Source organism: Amblyomma maculatum, chromosome 6 (assembly GCF_055883805.1).
Source record: "Amblyomma maculatum isolate TAMU_Amacu chromosome 6, ASM5588380v1, whole genome shotgun sequence".
Taxonomy (NCBI): Eukaryota; Metazoa; Arthropoda; class Arachnida; order Ixodida; family Ixodidae; genus Amblyomma; species Amblyomma maculatum.
The window spans coordinates 94,415,320-94,432,212 of NC_139349.1; the positions used below are offsets into that span (position 1 = coordinate 94,415,320).

At 45.1% G+C, this 16,893-nt stretch overlaps 1 protein-coding gene across 1 annotated transcript in view; it reads left to right on the forward strand.

Annotated features, from left to right (window-relative positions):
* LOC146186299 (uncharacterized) overlaps positions 1–16,893 on the forward strand; it is a 41,540-nt gene that overhangs the window by 13,040 nt on the left and 11,607 nt on the right. The window contains exons 4-7 of the mRNA XM_084605650.1: positions 4,754–4,801; positions 7,192–7,294; positions 14,436–14,545; positions 15,660–15,692. Coding sequence (XP_084461776.1) covers positions 4,754–4,801; positions 7,192–7,294; positions 14,436–14,545; positions 15,660–15,692 — 294 coding nt within the window. The remainder of the gene's footprint in view (positions 1–4,753; positions 4,802–7,191; positions 7,295–14,435; positions 14,546–15,659; positions 15,693–16,893) is intronic.

Here is a 16,893-nt window from a genome sequence, read left to right on the forward strand (position 1 = left end):
AGAGTAGGGGTGAAAATGACGCAGTTCGTGAAACCGTCCTTTAGAGTGGCTTCCGCAATTTCCTCTCTTAAGAAGCAGAGTCCTGTAATTTCTATTCTTGTTGGGTAGTCTCTCACGTAATGCGGCAACATATGTACAACTGTATGCTCAAGAGTATACGTGTGAGGTGTCAGTCACATATAAAGGGATTTTCGTTTAAACTGTTAACACAGTGAATATACTACACGAACGAGGACAGGCATTGGGAGCCGTGGACAGAAGCCACTAAATGGATCGCAGCAAACCTTCCACGTCAGAGTGTCACATTATCGAAACTTTGTTCCCACAACCAAGAGTTTCAGGTGTGGTCAAGCATTTTCACTTCTGAATATCTGTAGGGGCTGATACCTGGCACTCTTTGCTTAGCAGATTTCGAAAGATTTCATCCCTATGTTTACCGTGTCCCACAGTAGCGGTCCTGCTTATCACTTTTAGCGTGCTAATTGCGCAGCGGTTTTTAAATCTTCTTTGCATTTCGCAGATATGTAATGCAACAGAAATGTGGTTCTCATAAACAAAAGAAAAAATTACAGCACTGCATGTAAGTGTGCTTAGGAGAGAAAATCGCGAATGCCACTTTACTGCAAGGTTTTCGCTAACCGCATCTTCATTGTCATCACTAATATCATCACCTCTGTCGCTACCGTCATCATAATCATTGTCACTGACTGCATCGCGTTGTCATCGCTATGAATCTCATCAAGCTAACCAAGGAGAATTACAATCGGTTCTCGCGATCCCGAGGTGGACTAGTTTCAAGACTCGGAACTGTCAATTCGTGCGAACATTTCCTGCCAACGTTTCCTGCCGGCATTTCCGGCGCCCATCAGACTAGAAATGCTTAAAATATGAACCGCTGTAACGTTTATTAGAGGCGGTAGGCATCAACTGACTCAGTATTTGCCTACAACACGAGCTGTGAATTCAGGCTGAAGAAGCATGAGCTATTTTATTTACTGATGAGACATTCTTCCGCGCTCTTTGCGAATGCACTTCTAGACATTAAATCTTTCTCGTGCAGTTAGATTTTCTCTTGAGCCTAGTACGTACTGGCCAACTTTTTCTAATTGTCCGAAAAATACATGATTTTAGACGCGTCTACTGACTTTAGAGTCCAGCTTAGTAAAGGTAATTTGTATTTGCTTTGCGCTTTTGCGAAAAGACAATTTCTTTCATTCATGTTACAATCTCAAGTCGCAAAAACGCTCTGCAAGACGCAAAAACGCGGAACACGAAGGTAACCCGCCGCTGCAAAACTTTCGCATGCCTGTAATCTTTATTATGTTTTAGTTTGTTGGTTACGTTATTGCTGTTCACGTCGCTTTATTGGTTTGTAGCTGCTGCGCAAAAAGTGGGGGGCTTCTTTTAAATGTGAAGAACAGCCATCGAAAGTAATTTATGTCTAGATATGGAGACGAGTAGGCTTGAATAGCTGTAAAATTTTCGCATTTAATTGGGGCTATGCTCGGGCTTTTATCGTCAGTGTATAACTACGCAGCAAAGATACAGTGTAAATATAACTTATGAGACCATTAACTGCTTTAAGATTTCTCGTATTCTAGTCCGTAGACCTGAATTCGAACGCTGTAGACAAGCCTGCTCACGTCGGTACAATTCATTCCACTGTCAGACTGATGCAGCGCATTTTTCCAGGAGCGGCCGTATCAGCTGCTTCCGAAATATTTTGCAGATGCTTATTGTATGGTTTTGGCCGTCTCTTTCACTAATCCGGAGTGGACCTTGTATGTAATGGGAAAGGATTGCTAAAAATAAGCATTCTGCATAGCTTGTTCCTACCCACTGAACTCCAGGTAGTTCGGGACCTTATTAAGAAAGGTATATGTATAAGTTACAGAGTCCACCTACTTCCAGATATGAATATCTCAGCGGATCATCGCATATACTTGGCCTCTCTCTATAGAGGCGTCGCATTCAGCTGGAGGTGTTCGAGTCGTGACATCGGCACAGCGGTCAATTGGTAGCTTCTGCTTTCATCTATGCTCGATTTAGTCTCGCACTTAATGCACATAGCTTGGAAACACAACCAGTGGGGAGCGCGGACACAAGATAAACATTTCGTTCTTAGTTTCTTGGAGTCCTCTTGATTTCAGTGCAGCGATGTATACCGGTTATTTGTTACTCGGCTTACATGTACTTCATTTAGAGCCTGGATCATGCAAGGAAGTACGCGACAGCGCGGTTGCATGCGAGGCTTTTATTCGACGATGACCGCGTAGCGTAAAGCCTCTCGCTCACTAGAAGTTGCAAGCTGCAGACTAATGAAGAAGCGATGGGCGCCGCCACGTAGCTTTCGCTTTCGACTCGAAAGAAAATGTAATCAGTGAGCACCAAAACCGCAAAGTGAAACAGTGAGAACAGCGATGCTCTTAATCTTGTGATAATTCGCGAAAGTGCAAATTTCGACAACACTTTGCTTATTGAAAGAAGCGTAGATAGGTCCCGCAAGTCCCGCAAGGATTTTCGTGCTCGAATGAATACGGTGTCCCGTTATCGCCACCACCACCACCACCACCACCACCACCACCACCACCACCACCACCACCACCACCACCACCACCACCACCACCACCACCACCACCACCATCATCATCATCATTATCATCATCATCATCAGCAGCAGCAGCAGCAGCAGCAGCAGCAGCAGCAGCAGCAGCAGCAGCAGCAGCAGCAGCAGCAGCAGCAGCACCATCCGGACTATACCCACCGAAAGGCGAAGGCCTATCTAATATTACTCCAATTAAACTGGTCATATGCTAGCCGCATCTACGTGATCTCTGCGAACTTCTTAACGGCACCTCATCTACCCACCTAACTTTTTGCCGCCCCCTGTTACGCTTTGCTTCTCTTGGAATTCAGCGACGATTGATTATCCTCTCTTCGCACAACATGCCCTGCCCATACCCATTTCTTCTTATCTTTAATTTCTGCTAGAATGCCATTAACTTGAGTTATTTCTCTGACCCACTCTGCACGCTTCATATCTCCTAATGTAACACATATCATTTTCCGTTCCATAGCTCTCTGCATGGTTCTCAACTTAAGTTGAACCCTTTTTGTTAGCCTCCACGTTTCAACCCCACAGGTGAGCACAGGTGATATGAAACTGTTACATACTTCCTCCTTGAGTGATACCGGTAAGCGGCCAGTCAAAATCTATGAGTACTTGCAAATGGTCCCCCTTCTAAATATTATTCTCTGTGTTATTTCCCTTTCATGGTCCGGATCTGCGGTTAGTACCTGTCCTAACTGAAAAAAAAAAAAAAAATCGTCTAGCACTTCCAGCGCTTCGCTAGCTATTTTAAGAGGCTCTTAATTCCCGAAACTGTTCAATATTAGCTTGGCCTTATGCATATTAATGTTTAGGCTCACCTTTCTACTTTTACTGTCGAGATCATCCATCATTATATGCAATTCATCACTTCAGTTACGTCGCAAGGCAGTGTCACCAGCGAATCACAGATTACTGAGGCATGCTCCATGAACACTTATTCCTAACTAACCCCATTCCAAGTCTCAGAATACTTCCTGTAAGCAAGCTTTGAATAGTACTGGGGAAAATTGTACTAACTCCTTCCGTCATAGCAGTTTTTTTACCTCCTTTATTCTGAAAGTTCGTTACTGTGCAGTCGCTATAAATATCTTCCAGTACTTGCACACACGGCTCATCTACAACCTGATTTGGCAATGCCAGCACGATTGCGAGGTTTCGACTGAGTCACGTGCTTTCTCGTAATCATTCTTTTTGTGTCATGCCATACGTCAGCTTACATATCGCGCTGACGTAGGAGCCTAAACGAGTATAGGCTCCGGAAGTTCATCTATGAGGTGATGGCTGATACCGTCGTGTTGCAAAGCAGGGCTGTTAGACACGTTAGCCTTGCTTGCCCCGTCGGCACCGCAAGCTAGCGTCGATTCATGCCAGGTTGTGAGCGCCACCTGCTGCATTCCACGGTTGGTGCAGCGAAGACTCAGCTGTTCTTCACCATTCTTGGTCCACGCTGTAGCCACCTGCCAAACTTGGCATGTGCAAAAGGGGAGACGGAGTCCCCCCTATACTGGTTGCGGATGGAAGCGAGAGGCCTCCACAGAATGAAGCCTCATAAATGAAATTTGTAATCTAGTTAGCCCCCCCCCCCCCCAATTAATGGGAAATCACTTGTAATAACTCAACAAAGATTACAACAAAGGTGTTAGGCAGTTTGCTTAACAAAGTTAAGGAAAATTTTAATTCAGTAAAATGCCCATAGAAATCTATGTAGTAATACTTCTGAACCAGATGTAAATTGATGAAAAGGAGTTAAGCCCAAAGTGAGTAACTAATGCTAAACATTGGCAATTAGAAATAGTTATTATAAAATTTGTAATTTTTTGTTCACTAGCCAGTGAAATCATCTTGGTTGTTCATGAGCCTTTATAGTTGAGCTTGCGAGAAACAGTTCCACTGTTGCTCTTCTTTGCCACTTAAACAATATAATTTAAATTGATGGAATAAGCTCGCCAAGGTCATGATACCTTTTCCTTTGCTATGTTTTGGGGCTCGGTAAATATCTGTCTCTGCACAGATGGTCTATAAAAGTTGTCAAAAAAAAAAAAAAAAAAAAACGTTAACGAGAACACGTAAAAGCATCTAGTGAGTCGGCTTCGTGCCTGAATAAGGATCTTTGCTTTAACTGAAAATTTTCATTTCTTTCAGAAAGAAGATTCACTGAAATATGCGATGATCTTGATTGATATCTTCAACGTACGTCTTAATTTTTTTTATAAAACGTTTCGCTTGTGCCTTACTCTATTGCTGCGTCAATCTTGAATAACAGTTGCCAGTTAGAACCTGTTCTGTCAAATAGCCACTCTTGCTCTTAAAGTGAACAATAGAAAATAAATACGCACCGGTGCCTATATCAGAACTGAAATTAGGATTCAGATTATGACACTGTAAGGCGACTTTCTTTACGCATCTTACGAGTTAGGAAGCAAATTTAAATACAGGCATTCATTATTTAAAAAAAATAATTGAATTTTTTCGACTAGATGCTTGTATTCAATAATATAGAGGTCATTGCAGTGTCTGAATAAAATTTATCTGGAATAAGAACTTACACGAGAAAGTTTAAATGCAGTATGCTTGGCTCTTAATAAATGATGCAATTGCTACCTCCGGAATAAGCATCAGCATTGTTTAACCCTGTAATCTGGCTAATTTTGTTCTCAAAAAATGCATCTCATGAAAGATTTTATGTTTCTAGTTTTCATTCACCTAGATATTAGAAATGAATTCTAAATCCAAACTGTATAAAACAGGAAAATAAAAAAAGATACGTGAATTATCAGCAGCATCATATCATCTAAGACAAAGCGGCGTCTAACTCTCAGAATGCTGTTGGTCTTTAGAATCCCAGATGTTTACCACGCGTGTCGTCCTTGTGCGTCTGCCACAGGTGGCATTAGAGTTTGTCTGCCTGTGTCTGACATGGACTTCCTGAAATTGAAGTGCCTGGCCATGTCGATGTGGTCGGAAATTCAATATCCTAGTTGCGCTAGCATGATCTATTCGAACCCGCACCACACTGTACACGTAGCAGATATTGGTGCGTCCTCTCTGCAAGCGCTCTCCGGAGGTATGTTCACATGGTCATTGTGATTGTACACGTGTAAGCCAGAGAATTAGCAGTCTTTAAGACTGCCAGCTCTGGTTATGTGCTCGGCCGTAAGCATGGACTTCCCCATTCACCTGCTGCTCGAGACATCTATTTAGGTAGGTGAGCGTGATACTGCGACCGCAATGGGAGTTTTTCAAAATGCAATATTATTGCCTTTATATCAGTTAGTTAGAATGTGTATTCCATAAAGGTATGGTATCATGAAAAGGGCGCTCTCGATGTTTACTCACCCTTTCCAATTTAAACAAACTTAGACGCTTTTGACACACTCGCGTTTCAGATTATAGAGCTGGAAGTAAAAAAATAAAATCGCTTTTTTGAAACTGCATTGACCAATGATGAACGCCCAACATGCAATGTTCCTTGGGGACGTTTAATGGTTATCATGCAAGATTAAAGAAATCATTTTTGAGAATATTAAAACTGCTTTCCAATTCATTTAATCTGACCAGAAATTAGTTACAGCTTTAAAAATTTGCATAACGTGAGCTCCTTCTTTTAAGTGGAAAATAACGTGCCTGTGAAATCAGACCCGAAAGAGGAACTCGTTTTCATTATTATTAGATCAGGCGTCGAGCATCTTTTGGTCAAAGCGAAATTAAATCTTGTCTAATTCTTTTGAAGAACAAAATCGTTGCTGAAACGAGATTCTGAGAAGTCGCGAAAACGGAAGTGGAAGCACGGGACGCTTAGCTCAGTGATTGAAGACAAATATACAAATTAAAATAAATATATATTCGAGCCACACTTACACGTAAGAGAAAGCTGTGATATATTTGCCTTTCCCTTTCTCCGCCTTTGGTGACGCATTTGAAGCCTGATTACCATCCTGATTGTGAGAGCACTACATAAAACATGTCGCCAAGGAACATTGTGAAATAAACAAAAATGAATCGACTTGCAAAGGCAATGCATCCTGAGGAGAGCAATCGAGTCTGGATTGAAGCAAATGGACTGTGATGTCAAAATAAATCATATCACTAGATACAAATCTAACCAATGACAACAAAATCATAAAACGAAGGGCTACCTAAAAATGAGTGTTCAGACACTGCGAATACCTTAAGACCCAAACAATCTCGTAGCTAGATGGTGGCGCATATTAGAGCAGGAATCTACTTTTTTAGGCTCAAACTTGGGGTGACCTTGAAGCTTAGCAAAGGTCAATCTAATACTTAATCTGCATACCGACAAGCTTCTTGTAATGTAGTTGGTATGTTGAGCTGGTGTATAACCGAGTCACTACCTGGACACGTGACCATGTCTAATCCCATTTGGTCGTGTAGGGTGCCTGATTTTTCATAACGTTGGGGATTACGTCATTGGCGTCCGAAGACGTCAGCTGCATATATGGTGTTAGCAACACAGACTTTCTCTCGTAACACTTGTCTTTGCGTTTGACCACATGTATGTTTTCCTGATTTGGGCCATCGAGGATGATTTCGCAACGATCTGTTCTTTTTTTTTTTTTCAGTGTATGTTCTATAATTTGGTAGCCAGTAACAAAGGTTCGGTGGCTGCGCTCGCACTTAAAAACTCTTTGTGGACGTTTTTCGTGTTTGGCCCGGAAGGATACAGTGAGTAAATTGTACCCTGCGTGTTTGTTTCGTGTTAACTTCTAGTCGATATGTTTTATAGGGGTCTCTTCAGTACCCATAAGATGTGATGCCACAGCATTGACGTGAGCATATAAGTGATGTTATTAAGCGATGGTCATACTAAGTAGAGCAAGTGATTAGTGCTATATAGTAGTGGTAAGTAATACAGTTACATAGTAGCGAAAAGTAGTAGAAGTAGGTAGTAGTGCCACCCTGTAGTTCTGATTAACAATGTAAGCTCTTTGCTATCAACAATTTCTATTTGCTGCCCATTCTAAGATATGAGGAACGTGCCTAACATCTCGAAAAATATCACGCTAAACGAAAGCTCCTCAGCGGCGCAGAGTTAGATTGCCCGGCTAGCAAGCGAAAGGGTTCGGTTCCCGCACTATCACTTTATCTTTTTCGCGCGAGTGTTTTGCTTTCTTCTGAAGCACTTCGTAACAATATACAAATAGACGCTTTGCGTAGTACTCTTTAGAGCGCAGTTGCAAAAATATTGGGAGGCCAGTGAAATGAAAAGTCACAACGCGCAACTTGTTAGTGGCGCCTAGAGCACAGCAATAGCACGGAAACTGGCAAACTTCTCGCTTTATTGGAAGGCCTACAGAGACATGAAGACGAAGTTTTTGTCAGGCATTGAGTAATGTATTTGCAAAAGGTAATCTTAATGGACTAGAACGAACAGTAAAAAAAAAATGGCAGTGGCTTAGCTCCGGTTAAGTCTGGTAAATTGCGTTAGCAATGGCCGCATGGTAGCTTGTGTGGTTCGATAATTTGGGAGTAACACATGACACACAATGGTTACGGCTGTTCTTCCGGCGATTCTTCAGACGAACTGTATAACGGAACTTTTTGTTCCCTCAGACTTGGTCGGCATGTATTACACATTTTAGCATTTTGCACAGTCTCATCGTCCCACTCTGGGTAAGCTAACCGTTGTTCACGTTCTTCAGCAGTCTCTTGAGCCCGTTGCCGTTTTCTGGCTTCGGCGCATCGCCGATGCTTCTCTTTGCAAGACTGCACAGTAACTGATTTACCCCGACGCGAACTCCCATTTCTCTCCTTCCACTTTCACTCCTATTAGCGATCGTCTTTTAATAATGCGCAATTCCTTACCCTGGGCGGCAGCCGTCCACCCCTTGGACCCTGAGTGGTGCGTCCCGGCCACCGCTATGGCGCACGTGCCTGGATTTCGACGCGCATGCAACATTGGACCTTGCTCGCATCGCATGTGGTGAGAGAGTGCGATCCGGGGAATGCCAGGAGTGCGAAGTACGTGAGGGCGCGAGTGAGCTGTGCGTGGTGGTGGTGGTGACAAACGTTTATTGAATCAAAAAGGGGTAGATGTATGCATCGGCCGGATCTATGAACATCCAGCCCTTACAGATACTGGGTGGGGTCCCTAGTACGGGACCCCAGTGGCGTCGGCCGCTGCCCGGGCGCGCTCGACCAAGGCCTTTTGGGCCTGCAGGTCATAGCAGCCGAGCAGGGTCGCCTCCCAGTCCTCCCGAGTGGGGTTGGGGTGAGGAGGAATAGCTGGGTTGGATGGGCAAGCCCACACCATGTGGTAGATGTCCGAAGACTTCTCCGCACAGTGCGGACAACTGCCCGTGAAGGAGGGATTAAAATGTTTTAGTGCTGCCGGGCACAGCAGAGTGTTGGTATAAAGACGGAGTAGAAGCCGCTCCTCCGTCTTAGATAGACCTTTACATGGGCGAGGGTAAAGGCTATGACAAGATTGATAATAAAGAACAATGTCTTTAAAAGAATACGCGGGTTCGAATTCGAAATCCTGATCTAGGGGGTCGAGATGGGAAGCCCGGAAAGAGAGCGCGCGGGCGGCGGCGTCGGCTGCCTCATTCCCCTCGAGACCCATATGAGCAGGAGCCCATACTATTTTCCGGTAAGCGGGGTCCCCGGTGTAGGTGCAATTTTGAAGTAGTCGGTAGGCTAGGTATGGCGCCCAGCCTTGCTCGACGTTCCGACAGGCCCCTCGCGAGTGGGAGATAATTGTTTTAGAATCAGTGTGGGTAGCTGCCAGCGCAATGGCGACCTCCTCCACGTGGGTTATGTCATGGGCGCGAAATGTAAGCCCGTTAACCGTTTTAGACTGGTGGACCACTGCGGCCGTATAAAATCCCCCATGGTGGGGGCCGGAGGCGTCCACGTAGTAAATGCCGGGTTTCGACCCATAATGGCGGCCCAGGGCTTCCGCCCGCGCCAGGCGCCGGCCATTGTGGTCTTCACGTGTCATGTTTTTAGGAAGAGGGCGTACGTGGAGGGCGCATCTCCAGCACGGAGCGCGAACGCTTGAAAATTGTGTGAACGTGTGTGAGCACTCCCCCCTTTACGGCGCTGTTCATGTGTCGACGCAGCTGCGACTCAAGATGAAGCATGGCCATGAGCATGGCGTTGTGAGGCCGAAGCAGCGGCGCCGTTGCAGCGCGCGGCGCGCCGACCTGTGCCGCCATCTGGCGGAGTCCGGCTGAAGCGATTGCTGTTCAAGGTCAAGCACGGCGTCGGCTGGGGACACGCGACTGCACGAAACCTGGCGCATCAAAGTTAGCTGAGCATAGATGAGCAAGTGGCACAGTGCAAACGCCAAATGTATTCGCCCTCACTATCCATCTAATGATAGACTTATTACGGCGTTCTACTTTGGTGATATGTTTTGTTTTATATACAGAAATGGTGTGGATTGAGAGAACAGTTGATATTTTTCGTTTTATCGATTAAACGTCGATTAAACGTGGTGTATATTCAGAGAATAATTTTATTATACCTACTCGGACTGGTAAATTGGTAAATTGGTTTACAGAAAAGGAAAGGCTCAGCATCGGTTAAACGTCTCCGTGGACACCTGACCCGCTCCGTAAGGGAAAGGAAAAGTGGGTGTTGTTGTTGTAGTGGTTATTTATTGTATGTACAAAAGGAAAGAAAAGATGTTTGCCAGCCCCGGTATCTGCTATCTTATATCTGAAACACCTGAACTGGGGCGGCGGAAATAAAGGGATAGCGAGGAGAAGGTAGATGAAATCAAAGAGGTGAGTGATAGGGAGAAAGAAAAGGGTAGGTAAAAATAAAAGAAATATATACACTATGGTACAGTGTACAGTAGTTTACTTGAGGCCCACCCGCAAATGTCTTGTCACTGAGCACTCGCACATCGGGCGGGCCTCCGCAATAGCTCTGCGTCCAGGCAACTGTTCACAACGCACGCACTGGCCAACTGTACAAAACACTGACGGCTGTCGTGGGCGATCGGCCGTTATTGTGGGAAATAGCACACGTGGAGCGTTCAGTCCCAGCGCGCACTATCTGGCGAGGTGAAATAGGCGGGTCATCAAGCCCGCCTGTTCGATGTAATCACACAGGCTCACGTGAGCTCGCTCGCGGACGCGCGCACAGCCCGGCGGCCACAGGAGCACAGCTACGCTGTCCGGGATTACCCCCTGCGCTCTGTAAGCCGCCAGAAACTCACGTCGTGGTTCGGCTAGCGCGGTGCAGCGCAGTAGAAGATGTTCGAGAGTTTCTACCGCGCCACAGCCGTCACACACGTCACTAGTGGCAAGTCCGTGGCGCATCCGTCGTACCACAGGCCACACACATCCAATGCGTGCACGGAGGATCATTGCGCGTTGCAGTCGAGTCAGCGAGCGGCCGCTGACACTGTGAATGCGCTCACCTCTTGCGATGCGTGGGTCGGGGGGCTGCTTCCGGAGGTGATCGTCAATTACCGCACGCACATCCTCCAAAGCGAGTTGCTCATCGCTAGGAGGGAGTTCATGTGCTGCGGTCGCGAGCTCGTCGGCACGTTCGCTGCCCTCTATGCCGCAGTGCCCGGGGATCCACTGTGCCCGTATAGCGCAGCCACGCTCCGCCAAGCGCTTGAGACGCGCGCGAATCTGACACAGCAGCGGAGTTCCCCGGCCGGTGGTTCGAAGGCGGCTGAGGGCAGCGCGGGAGTCACATAGCACGGCACACCTGGGTGGCGGCGGAGTCAGTTCAAGCAGTAGATCCAGGCCTAGGCGTAGGCCCAGCAGCTCCGCCGTGGTGGAAGAACCCAGGTATGACAGGTGCAGCTGTCTGTGCAGTTGCAGGGCGGGGATGGTAGCCGCCGCTGCTAGCGAGCAACTGTCTCTGGCCACGGAGCCGTCGGTGTAAACGAGGAGGTGGTGTTGGAGTTCCTCGTAGATGACGGCTCTGGTCAGCTGCTGCACTGCACAGGGCGGTGTGGTGCGTTTCCCCGCGATTCCGACAATCTCTCGCTGAACCTCCGTAGCAGCGGGCCAGGGCGAGAAGAGGTCGTAGGGGGGCGTTGCATTGGTGAGCTGCTCGTACTCGAGCAGCGCCGCTCCCATGCGCGAGTGGCGATGATGTCGCAACCGATCTAATAGCGGGCCGCCGTCCTTTGCGCGCTGTAGGCGATCGATGTGTCGGAGCGCCCGCTGCGTGGCCTGAAGTTGTAAAGGCCACGCACCTGCCTCGGCCAAAGTAGCTGCGCATTGAGAGCTCTGAGGTAGGCCGAGGCAAATGCGGAGCGCCTTGCGATGCTCGACCTCTAGCTTCTTCCAGCATGGTTTGCGCAGTGTGACGAGCGGTAGCGCGTAGAGTATTGCCCCCAGAGCCGCGGAGTTGTACAGCCGTAATGCTGCTTGCTGGGAGATGCCCTGATCTCGAGCAGTGAGCCTGTGTACGGCGGCGGTGGTTCTCTTCATCTGCAGGCAGGCCGAGTGGGTGCAAATTATGATTTTCCCTCGGCTTGTCGTATAGTGAACTAGAGTACTAATTTTTCCGCAACGGTCGGCCTTTACCCGCAAACCCCTTCTTTACGTGCAGTTCACGTGTGGTAATGGTTTACAGGAAACGAATGACGCAGTATCAGTCACGTGTTTTCTGCGGGCACCTGACTCACGCCGTAAGAGAAGGGAGGGAAGTGGGAGTGAAAGTGAAGAGAAAGAAAGGGTTTCAGGTGTCCGCAGAGAACTGTGGCAAGTTCGACTCCTTTCCTATGAACCAATTCACCATTTAAATATATAGATGTCCATCTAGAAATGTGATCGATACTACGCTTTTCCTTTCCTATGTCATCATCATCAGCTGGACTGTAGCCACAGAAGGGCGAAAGCCTCGCTCATAATCTTCCAATTAAGCCATTATTGTGCTCGCTGCATTCACTTGACCCCTGTCAGCTTCAGAACCTCATCCACTCACGTGAAGTTCTGACGCCTCTGCTACGCTTTCCTTCCTTTGGCTTCTAATTTGTTACCGTTTTCAACCATCGGTTGTCCTCTCTTCGCACTACATGCCTTGCCCATGCCTATTTCTTCTTCTTCATTTCCAATAAAATTTGACTAACTCGAGTCATTGTTCTGACACACCCTGTACGCTTCCTATTTCCTGACATCACACCTATCATTTCTCGTTCCAAAGTTCTCTGCGATGCCCTTCATTTAAGTAGAGCTCTTTTCGTTACTCCACGTTTCAGCCCCATAAGTGAAGTGAGGTACGATGCAACTGTTATTAATTTCCTCTTGAGCGATACCGGTAAGCTGCTAGTCATAATCTGTGAGTACTTGCCAAATGCATTCCATCCCAATCTTATTCTGCTAGTTAGCATCTCCTTGTTATTTTCCTTAACAGCCCGCCAGTGTTGATCTCTTCCCAACAATTCTGTTGATCCATACGCTACCAGGAATAACTGATGCTATAACTCTACTGATGGAGGACTCGAGCGAGGCGCGGTTTTTATTATATCATGAAAGCTTTCTTTGCAATTAACTCTCGCATTCTGTCTCTAAAGCGAAATCTTCAGGAATCTGCAGTCCGACTATAACCTTTATACGCAGTTACCTTACTGAGCGAATTGAATTGTTCACGTTAGGGGAAAGTGTAACTCAGCCAGTGTTTATTAACCAGGTTATGCCATAGGGTTCAATCGTGGGCCGCTTCTTTTCTCAGTACGCCATAAAAATTCTACTTTAATTTTGAAAATTTACTCGCACTTTGTTTGATAATAACACCCTATACAGTCGCGACCGAAACATATATGACCTAATATCAACCTTGAATATTGACCGTGAAATTACACATGGTTGAGATCGAAATAATCGCCTGAATTATTCCTCAAAACCACATTTTGTGGTCTTTTATTCGCATCGTAGTAAACAGATTGCTGTTACTCCACATTGTTATGTCAGCTACCTCAGATCGATTTTTAATTGTGCTGTCCATTGTGACACCATAATACTCTAACATCTGAGATATGCCTTATACTATGAATAATTATGGAGAAAGTCGCTTTAGGCACACGGTTGCGTAAGATACTCTCCACAACATGTTCTTTGTCCCTATTATGTTTCTTCTATTCACAGCTACCTAATGTATATCATTTCGTGGGTGGACGTGTTACTAATATCTCAAGCATCCGCCATTAAAAAAAAAATAGTGCACTTTGATTGCTTACTTGCCCTATTCACTAGCACAGCTGTCCACTCGTATTAAAATCCCAATAGCCTTCCTTTACTCAGCCCGCTTCAGTTGCAATTTGTTTCGCTCATCCACCGTGCGCGTATGGAAGGCATTTCAATCACTGTAATTCCCCCATCTTACTTTAGAATGTCTTCTTGCTACATTTTCCCAGGACGACAATTTGCTGCTTCTCAAAGTTATTGTAAGCAAACCCTTTTGTTTTCTACAGTAACGTTATGGTACTCACTGCTTTCGCGCATTGATTCCATAGTTCGGGGTTTACAATGTGGCCTTAAAATTTTTGTTAGCAGTTATAACCAAGCTGTTGGGCTATATTTTTGAATTTTTAATTGTGTTGCTGTGTATTTGTATTAGGCACATTGCTTTAGGAGGGCCCCCTGAAAATTTTGATTTGGGACCACCTGCTGTAGCAATGTACTGAATACCCGCTTTTTTAATGTATTGCATTCGATAAGAAAACGTGAAACATTTAAACTGATTCCAGACAAGAACGAGGACTTTCACTCAGCAATCACAATTAGCACGGGCCGAGAAAGCGTGTAAAAGGTTAAATTTTGCAGCGTCAAGGGAAGAAAGCAGGAATAACAGTGAGACACTGAACATTCATTTCTTTTTTTGTTTCAAGAATACCTCGAAAGAGATGTGCGCAATGCTTTAAACAGCTCGTTCGATCCTGAATCAATAGTAATCCAAAGGTCAGCGGTTGACATCTCCCTCAGCGAGTGCCCAGAGCAGGTGAGTGTTCTCACAGCAGGTGTTTGAGGAATATCAGTATAATGTCGACGATAAATTATTTTCCTTAAAACATTATGTGTGTCCAAAGGTTAGTCTTTTCGTTTTTTAACGCTCAGAATATTAATTTTCTTGAAATATTTAATCAAAGCGTTTTAACTTGATTCCTAAGAGAAAATCCCAATGACGGTTAATCCTAAAGGCTCGTAGACAGCGGAAACGCCGCGCAGATAAGTCAATTACTGCAAGATTATGACTATATTGTTACGAAGCGGCAAGCCGATGACAACAGGAGAACAGAGGACAGAAAGAAGATGTTCGATGACAGTGAGATGATGTTTAATGAAAATGTCAGTGGGCTTAGCGCGAGCGCTCCTGCCCGCGCCACTGCTCGCTTCGTCTTCCTTCCTCGTCCGTAACAATATGAGGACGAAAATAGGAGTTTGGTCAAGGGAATTGGCCCAAACTGGTAATACTCTTTTTCCAGCAAAAATAATTTATCCGTCGAATATTTCTAATTTTTGTGTTTGTTGGTAAAAGCGAGCAAACATATTTTTAGTTTGAAAGAAAAACATTTTAAAAATTTCTTGAGGGGAGCCGTGAGTTATGGGAAGCATACAGACTCGAGATTTGAATGCGGAGTTCGGAAAGAAAACTATTTATCGAATAGACTGTTAGTGCTTTCTGAATACCACTCACCAAAATTGAATAAGACCTACACCGCGATGACACCATGTGTGGCCTTAAATGAAGTGCCTATTTCATTCATTTTTGTTTCCCAGTCAATTTGTGCTTATAAAAACGCGAGCGGACACAAAAGAATGCACAACAAATGAATGAAAAATAAAACAATATTTCGGCATTTTTTGGAAAACATTTTTTTCACTGTTATTAGAAAAATCGACGTAAAGTACACCGACTGTGCCACGTATCAAGAATACATCTGCATTTGAAGTGTCGCTTTAAAACTAGAGCTCTTCACCCTCTTTTCCCTGTAGTAGTAGCTAAATGTACAATAATAAGACAAAAACAGCAGGGTGCAGACAGTAAAATATGCGTCTTCAAGACCTGTTAAATGAAGCTGTCGGCGATCAATCAACAATTTCTTTTCTTTCAGTGCAAGGAACCCGAGAACCCTAACGACAACAACGTAAGTTTTTCTTGCCAATAAGCAAACTCGAAGTGCACCCAAGTGGGAGTACAGCTGGGAAAGGAGAAATGTTAATGCGAGCACAAGTGCCTACAGGAGCATCTAGATTATTATACATTCATAGCGGGAAAATCCGTCGACCATGGTGATTTTTGTCCCAGCATAAGGATTTCTATAAAAAGCTTGAACGCAATTCATCATACCGTTTAATGATGACTGGTGAAGGCTGCTCTTTCTGCCCGGACATGGTGTATTTCTAAAAACACCCGTCTACGTTACTGCTCGCATAGCTTAATAGAGACAGGAAGCTGAAAGGTGGCCCGAGAACATATGACGCGAAGTTTTACGGGAGGAAGTTCGCTGCCATTCAATTCACGTTCTTCGCGCCGTCTAGAGTTAGCCAGCTACAAATGCAGCGTTCTGTGCGCGCAAAACTGATAATTTTATAATAACTTTTGTTCAAACCGTTTCTTAATTTGAAACAATATGCGAGCATTGTGATCACAGAACATTAGATACCATCGCACAGTATGGAGGCATCTGCGAAACCACGAATGGTCGAAGAAAATGCCGACTGGAACATCATTTTATAATGACGAACACAAGTTGCCCAAGAGCCAAGCCCAGCGGGGGACACTAGATAAAACTATATATAGTTGTAGGAGAGTAGTTGTTATTGTTAACAAACTGATAAATACTCTTTTGGAAACAGGACGCTCATGTTGTAGAGAGTGAAATCAAAATTCTGCAAAATTTGTTTAAGCCACCCTTATTAGGCACACTACTAAAAGCGTTTCAAAAAACGAGCCAGATGACGTCAGTCTAAGAGGTAGTTAAGGTTGCGATTGGTAGCGAGCAAAAAACGTTGGTTTTCACATCAGGAGCCGCACCGAAAACCATGGTGGTTGGCAAAAACCGAAGAATTTCGAATCAGGATGTGTTGCGACTTGTCAATACATATTGTTGCCTTGGTAGTTTGCATGCTGTGGATGTTGCTGCAATTGAATGATAGCTATCACAATATTGATGTTGATTTCTTTGAAAACTGATACTACTCAAATCTGATTTTAGTTGTCTGGAATTGGGGGGGGGGGGGGGGGCTGTAGCAATAGAGTGCTCAGGGATTATTTTCATTATGTGTCTCGAGGCATCCTTGGTGCCTTTCAGTATCTTAATTAATATCACCCGGTCCAAGGACACT